Source organism: Gastrolobium bilobum, unplaced genomic scaffold (assembly GCF_033153095.1).
Source record: "Gastrolobium bilobum isolate Gb01-03AN ecotype WA unplaced genomic scaffold, APGP_CSIRO_Gbil_v1 utg1221, whole genome shotgun sequence".
Classification (NCBI taxonomy): domain Eukaryota; kingdom Viridiplantae; phylum Streptophyta; class Magnoliopsida; order Fabales; family Fabaceae; genus Gastrolobium; species Gastrolobium bilobum.
Window position 1 is genome coordinate 1,802,433 of NW_026897257.1, and position 7,949 is coordinate 1,810,381.

Sequence of the window (7,949 nt, forward strand, 5' to 3'; positions counted from 1 at the left end):
TCATATTTCCCCATCAATCTTTTACTTTCAACCAAACATAATCTCAGTAAATTTAATACATACCTGGTATTTTTTCGGTCTACCAAACAACATTTTTAAAATTTCCCCACTTATCTAAGTTAAACACTATTTCCCCACTATTTACATTTACCTGGTTAAAAAAATTTCTCCCCTACCAAACACCCCCTTAAGTTCAAATAGTGCGGAAATATTGCAGGAATGCACGAGTTCGTCAAAAACCAACGCTTAAAACACGGATATCTTCAAACGTAGCTTTAAACCGAAGAAAATGGCAACGCAAGTAACAGTTACCAACAAGGAAATTGAGAATATTTTAAAATATTATAAAGCCGCTCAGCCGCTCAAAAAAGAAATCATCGATAATTTAAAATCATCGTATTTGAATAGCAGAATACCCACCAACAGCAATTGATTACCACATCAGTGTTTCAACTACAGCCAAATACTGTAACTTCCAAGCTAAAAATGAATAAAACAATGAATTTAACGTCAAGTAAAACTCAAAACGTATATTAGAAAAAATGCCAGCCAGAAATGTTCAACAACGTTCATACATTAATTTGGGCAATAATGGGATTTCACATTGCGAGTGTACATATCACTTGGATATTCAGACAACTGAAAATTCAAATTAAATTACTGAGCCTATGAAACAAGGTTTAAAAGCAGAAACAAGAGCAGAAAAAAAACATTGCATAACACTTACCAAACGTAAACTAATTTTCATCAAAATAGGATGGAGGACAAAATCTCATCAGAGAAGCTCAGCAACATTTGATGGCAGCTCCTCGACTACCACATTATAAAACTTCTGGATGTCATACAGCATTTTTTCATCATCCCTAGTGACAAAGTTGATAGCAACACCTTTCCTACCAAACCTCCCACTTCGACCAATACGATGGAGATAGTTCTCAGGCTGTGTAGGGAGATCATAATTTATAACTAGAGACACTTGTTGGACATCAATACCACGAGCCAAAAGATCAGTAGTAATCAAAACACGAGAAGACCCAGATCGGAATTCACGCATAATAATGTCCCTGGTATTCTGGTCCATGTCTCCATGGGTTGCCGACACTGTGTGATCACGGCCTCGCATCTTGTCAGTTAACCAATCAACTTTCCTTCTGGTGTTTACAAAAATGACACTCTGAGTAATGGCTAAAGTCTCATAAAGATCACAGAGTGTGTCCAGCTTCCAATCCTCTTTGTCAACATTGACATAAAACTGCTTTATGCCCTCCAAGGTGAGCTCATCACGCTTCACAAGGATCCTCACAGGTTTGTTCATGAACTTCCGGGTGATCTCAAGGGCCTCAGGAGGCATTGTAGCAGAGAAAACTCCCACTTGAATCTTAGAAGGCAGCAGCTGGAATATATCATAGATCTGATAACAATAAAGCCCAGGTTAAAGCAGCTATACCTACATAAATTATTTAGGACCACAAACCCAATAGGCCCAATAAAAGTTAGATTTTTCAAATTAACTGAAAGGCACTTGAATTCATATTTTACTACACAGTTATTCCTTTATAAGAAATTTCAGAGATAAAAGAAACATACATCTAAAGTTCTGAACAGAGTTGAAAGCATAAATATTTTTGAACAGTCCAGAACATAAAGCAGGAAAATTAAAGATAGGATGGAGTGAAAAACAAAATAGATTTGACTGACATGCACGAGTTTACAGCAATAAATAAAAGTGAAAGGACTACAGGAGTAATGAATTAAAAAGCACCTGATCTTTAAAACCTCGGGAAAGCATTTCATCAGCCTCATCCAATACAAACATCTTGATGTAATCTGGCTGAAGTGACTGCCTGCGCAGCATATCAAACACACGGCCAGGAGTACCAACCACAACATGAACACCACTTGATAGAATACGTTGGTCTTCACGAACACTAGTACCTCCCACACAAGCATGAACTTTCACACCTAGATAATCTCCAAGCGCCCGCATAACCTTCTCAATCTGCTGAGCAAGCTCACGAGTTGGTGCCAAAACCAAGGCCTGGCATTGTGTCACATTGTAGTCCAGTTGCTGCAGAATACCAGAGCAGAAAGTTGCTGTCTTCCCAGTTCCAGACTGAGCCTGTTGAATAACATCAAGTCCCTTGCAGAAGGGAACTATTCCCCTTTGCTGAATGGCAGATGGTTTTTCAAAACCTAAAGCAAAAATCATACTAGTTTAAGGATTGGAACATACAATAAAGGCAAAAACAGTAGCAGGACAACAAACACCACGGTTTACACACAAAACAACGGAATAAGTCAAACAATATGTCTGGTGTTATACTGCAACAATATATTTTGAAAGAATAAAAGAATTCCAAGGCAGAAAAAAAAAACTCCAATGGCCATTACAAGGAAGAACATTTTTTTTTGGGTTAAAAATAGAGGAGAGAGGACAAAGAAAAAGAAATAAAAAGAACATTAAATTTACCATATGCATAAATGCCTCTGAGGAGATTCTCTTGCAAGCCCATAGAATCAAAACTTTCAAAAACCTCATCATAAGATGTGAAGAAGTCCTGTCCATCAGCTGTAAGTCTGAAAGAAAAAGCCATCGAAATCTATCAGATAACATCCACACGAAGACAAAAACATGGACAACAATCTCAGTAGCAGTAGTGGTGATGATGATGATAAGCTTATAATAAAACCAGATTGCGCACAGCTACTTTGAAAGAAAAGTGAAAGTTCTTACAAGTCACTCATTTTGGCATCAAATTGACGAGCATCGAACTGTGAACCCTCAGGTGCAACTCCAGCCATGACTGCAAGCCAAACAGAAATACTTAAACCACGCAATTTCTTAAGAGAATCAACACGAGTAAAGCTAACGATTCGAATAAAAATTAACATCAAAATAATCTATAAACTCGTAAGAACGTAAAACTGATGGAAAAAAATTCAATAAAATTGTTCTTTATAACTCTGAAAGCCTCGAAGCGAACATAAAAGACATGAAAAGGGAGTGAGCATGACGCAGACATTTTATTTACAAAAGAAAACGCAGTTTTACAATAATGAATAGCACAAAGAAAACAAATCAATTTTTATATCGTCAGAGAGAAGTACAGTACTGATGAAACTAAAAGAAATAGGGGATACAGAGCATCCAATCAAAGAAAGTGGAACAGAAAAAAAGAAAAAAAAAACGACCTTAGGTTGATGAAGAAGAGGTAGAGTACGTTAGAAAAAGAGTGGCGGTGTTCGTGAGCGAAGCTAGGGTTTCCCAAACTCCTCGGATCTACGCCGCGGAGTCGAGAACGAAGAGCGTTTTGGTAGCAACTTAACTGTGAATTTCAAGTGAGAAACAAAACCAGGGTTCCTAGATTTTACGCGAGTGTCCTTTTTTCTGCTCTTCCCAATTTACCCCTTTGTACCCATTCAACGCCCTTTCCCTTGGGCTCCGGCCCAATGTCTAGCCCACAAGAGTTCTTTCGAATCTTTTCACATTTTCTTTTATAAAATCTTCACAACAATAAACCCATAATAAAACTAAGAGGTTTACTAATCTCATGTTATATGAGATAATATTTTTATGTGGGTGATACAAATATATGGGGTCCACAATCTAAAAAAATAAAATAAAAAAAAATAATTGATATGAAATTCTATGGATGTATGATATAAGATAACTTTCTTATGCAACATGTTTCTTATGCAACATGAGGATATTATTTCTCTAAAATTAATGTACCAAACGACACTCGTTATAAAATCATATTAATAATAAAAAAATACGAATCAAACATTCCAATACATTTTCATTTTTAGTATTAATTTATGATACGTTTATTTTGATGATTCGAACTACATAAACATATACGTATGAAGTTGGGTAGCTATTTTTTTTTTCTAAAAAAAAGGGTAAACAAGCTGGGTAGTAGTATCTTAGTGAGAGGAATAAAAACCCAGAGAATATAACAGACATGTTACTCTCATATTTGGCATAAGGGCTTTATTTTGACATGATTGTCTAATATGAAATTTTAAAACGAGGATTCATTTCCAGGCTTTGTTTAGTAGAAAAGATCGCCTCTTCAAATTTGTAAAGACATCAGCAAAAAGTCGAGAATTTTTATAATGCGCATTAAAACCAAAATAACATAAACAAATACTAGTGCTGTGAATCATGTTCGGCACATTTTTTTTACTTTTAAGATAAAGTTACAAAAATTAAAATATAAAACTAAAAGTTGTTTCATAACTGTATAAAATTATTTTTAATGTTTTGAAGAGATAGAGATGAAATAATTTATTATTAGGATAAATTATAGAGATAAATAATAAAATTCATAAATAAAAGTTTTAAATAAGAGTATAATTGAAAAATAAATATGAAAATTCTAAAAAGCTTACATATATCTTAAACAAAACTTCTCCTTGAAGTTTTGTCTTTTACTTTTTTTCTTCGTTATAAAAGAACATTATTTTTAAGATAAGAACTTTTATAAATTTATATTTAGCTAAGCTTCTACTTATAGCGTGTACATAATCTTTATAAAAATATTTTTTTCTTTACTTTTAATTTAAATAACAGAAGTTTTTAAAAATAATATTTTGATAAAATTGATTTATTTTTCTAATTCAAAAAATAACCGGTAATTTAAACACAACTCTCTCTTTTTCGTTGGCACAATTTTATTAAATAAATACATCATAAAAATGTGCTATTAAGATTAAATATACATTATTTAATAAATATATTATTAATTACATACTCCTTTTCTCTCCAAATATATAGTTTTTGAGTAAATCTTTCTAAATGTAAAAATTAAAAGCAAATATATTTCTCTCCAAATAATTGTCGTGCACACCCTAACTTGCGATAAAAATTAACCGTATAATGAACATCTCCAAGCTTTATAGTCCATCGAAAGTCACTGACTCACTGTGTAATGAGAATTACCATATGATGAATTTGTCATACTCTTCCATTTCAACCATTATTTTGTCAATCTCAAGATGTATATGAGTTAATGAAAAGCATCGCGTTTTCTACGTAGTCATGCGCCGTACTAGCTCCACACGATCAATCTGAAAATTTTTATAAATATCACTAATATATCGACAAAAATATTAATTCAAAAATATTAATAAATTAATCAGAACACTAATTAATAAAATAAATTATTATATTATTTCCTACACTTATATATTAATTCTTTACATTACAATATTAATTGCTTATAATAATTAATTATTACATGACTGATTAATAATATGCATTGCTAATTAATTATTAGATTACTAGCTGATTACACTTAATAAACAACCTACAAAGATTAATTTACACTCTAGTTAAATATTATAATAGTTGTATTATTAATTAGTTATTTATTTTTACACGCAACTGTTAATTTTTATACTGATTAGTTATTATTTCAATAATTAATATTTGCTACATAAGTACATAACGTAGTTAATTAAATTAGCATGCTACATAACCTGCCATTAATTAGCCCTGATAATGGTATAAAAAAACACAATAGTTTCTATTTATTTGTGATCCAAAACAATGGCAAATGGCATGAAAGTCACACATGTTCAATTGTTGACAGTCTGCATTAATCTTAATCATCTGACTTTAGTGAGTAATTAAATGAAGAAAATAAATAACTAAAGCATGTTTAAGCATTAACTACAAAATGCAGACACATGGTACTTAATCTGGTGTTTTAGATTTCATCGAATACTTTCAATTGATAATCCTGGTTGAGAGAAGCTTAACAAACTTATATTTTTTACGTGAGGAAGGTTATACTTACAATTTTTTTTTTACAACCTCTTACAATTATATCTTAATACTGTTGATTTTCGCCAATCAACGGTTATAATTTTCGCAAATTAAACTCATTAATTAATTATTAATTCACAATAAATAATAACCGTTGATTAACGAAAATCAACAGTGTTAAGATATAATTGTAAGAGGTTGTAGGTATAACCTTCCTCTTCTTTATGATACAAAATATGGATATTTGCACGAAAAAAGATATCATGGTTATTAATGAATTATTTAGTCAACTTGCCTCTGCCTGATATTTTCTATGAACACATTAGTTGGGCGTCATAGTCAAACTTTGCCAATTCCCTAAAACTTCAAACGCAGTTGTTGGTAGCGCAAAGATTAAAAACAAAAGAGGCATATAACAGAAAATGCAATGGTTGTTTGGCCCTTTCTATTTTGGGATGAAAATAATAAAGTGCAGAAACTTAGGGTGGTAATAAGGCCAAGGCCTTAGCCCCGACAATTTTCGACCTGGTTCAACCTGCCTTTTAATAGATTCAAACTTGAACTTAAACTCATATAAAAGCTCATTTAATTAAAAGGCTTCTGGCTCTAACAGGTAAATATGGCCTGAAAGCCTTATAGGTCGGTCTGTTATATTAATTTTTTAAATATTTTTAATACTTCTCACTTAAACATCCTTTTCTCACTCTCTGCGTTATCTATCTCCTCAAGACCTCAACTCATTTTTTCCCGATCCAAGTCACTGTCCCCAACAAACGCAGACCCATAACCATAAGTCACGCTGAAAAATATTTGTTGGACCTCCGCGCAAGCTACGTGCCAGCCGTTGTTATATATTACCGCTGGCTTGCTAGATCGCCGAAGACCTATTTCGAGCTCAGTCTCATTCTGAACGAGCAGCCAGGGTTTCTTGTTAAGGTAACACTCTGCCATTCTTGTCTTTCGATTCAATGTATGTTTCTTGTTTTTGTCTGGTGATCGATGTTGTTTCTTCAGATTTTGTTATGCGAATGTTTTGAGAATTTTGTTCGCTGCTGTTTTGTGATCGATTACTCGATTATTGTGTATTTCGGTTTTTACCGGTCACAAATATGATGATTTTGTGTTAAAATCATGCAAACTCATTTGACAAGTTACAATGTTATGCTATTTTTGTTGTGTAAATCTTTCACCTTTTGTGCGTCCTATACTCGAATTGAACGTTCAAATTTGACATTTTGCAATGTCCCTTTCATTATATGTTCTTGTACTATTAAAATATTTAATTTATTTTGATTTATTTGTGTTGTTTCTTTGTCAAACTAGGTAAATGGCCTCTAATTCACATGCATGGAATAATATTGATGTTCAAGGACAAGAACCACTAACACAAGATGCAGATGCAAGCACCACAAATAAAAGGCAAAAAACATCAAATGTGTGGGATGACTTTCATGAAGTGGACATTCTCAATGTTGGGCCTAAGGCAGTATGCAACCATTGTAATCCAAATTTGCATGTGGTGGACCGAGAGCAAGCACAAATCATCTAAAGAGACATTTAACATATTGCTTGAAAAAAAATTAGCCCAATCAGAAAAGAAGGAAACCACTCAAACAATTATTCCGTTTCAGCCTTTTTACAATGAAACCTTTCTTTTGGTTAGTAGCATCAAAGATGAACTGTTGTTCGTATCAAAGAAAGAGATAGAGGAGATCCAACAGTTTAGGTTATGTAGTGCAGGTGTAAGAGAAGGGTGGATTCTAATTTGTTATAAGGGAGAGAAGAAACACAAATTACTTAAACATAATTAGTATAATAATAAGCCCTAACACAAGAAGAAGTTGCTTCTAGGAATCACAATTGTTGGGTTGATAATCTCAACGACACGAGAAGCAGAAGCTGATCCAAGGCTTGAGGATGATGCTTGTGTTTGTTTGGTTAACACACACACCGAAGTTGACTTCCCTTGCCATTTTTCACTCTGTTTCTATGGGGTTGTGTTTGATGTATCCTTTAATTGAACTTCAGGCCTTAAGGGTTGTCGTTTAACTCTTGTTTGTGTTCTCATATTATGAAGATTATCTAGGATACTTCATCTGGAAAAGCTAATAGATCGGACCACTCAACCAAATGGGATAACGGAGCCACATACAATTAATTTAACTTTACACGTCTT

The 7,949-nt window shown here is 33.1% G+C and overlaps 1 protein-coding gene across 2 annotated transcripts; it reads right to left on the reverse strand.

Annotated features, from left to right (window-relative positions):
• Positions 1–513: 513 nt before the first annotated feature.
• LOC133305440 (eukaryotic initiation factor 4A-15-like) lies at positions 514–7,026 on the reverse strand. 2 transcript variants are annotated; one of them, XM_061505661.1, is made up of 5 exons: positions 3,193–3,352; positions 2,735–2,804; positions 2,471–2,577; positions 1,763–2,193; positions 514–1,411 (listed from the first exon to the last, which is right to left on the reverse strand). In XM_061505661.1, the coding sequence occupies exons 2-5, from the start codon at positions 2,800–2,802 to the stop codon at positions 776–778; spliced, it is 1,242 nt and encodes a 413-aa protein (XP_061361645.1). In that variant the 5' UTR covers positions 2,803–2,804; positions 3,193–3,352; the 3' UTR covers positions 514–775. The 2 variants fall into 2 exon arrangements, with proteins under 2 accessions (XP_061361645.1, XP_061361646.1); XM_061505662.1 differs by lacking the exons at positions 2,735–2,804; positions 3,193–3,352 and adding an exon at positions 6,982–7,026 and having other exon boundaries at positions 2,471–2,534.
• Between the last annotated feature and the right edge of the window lie 923 nt (positions 7,027–7,949).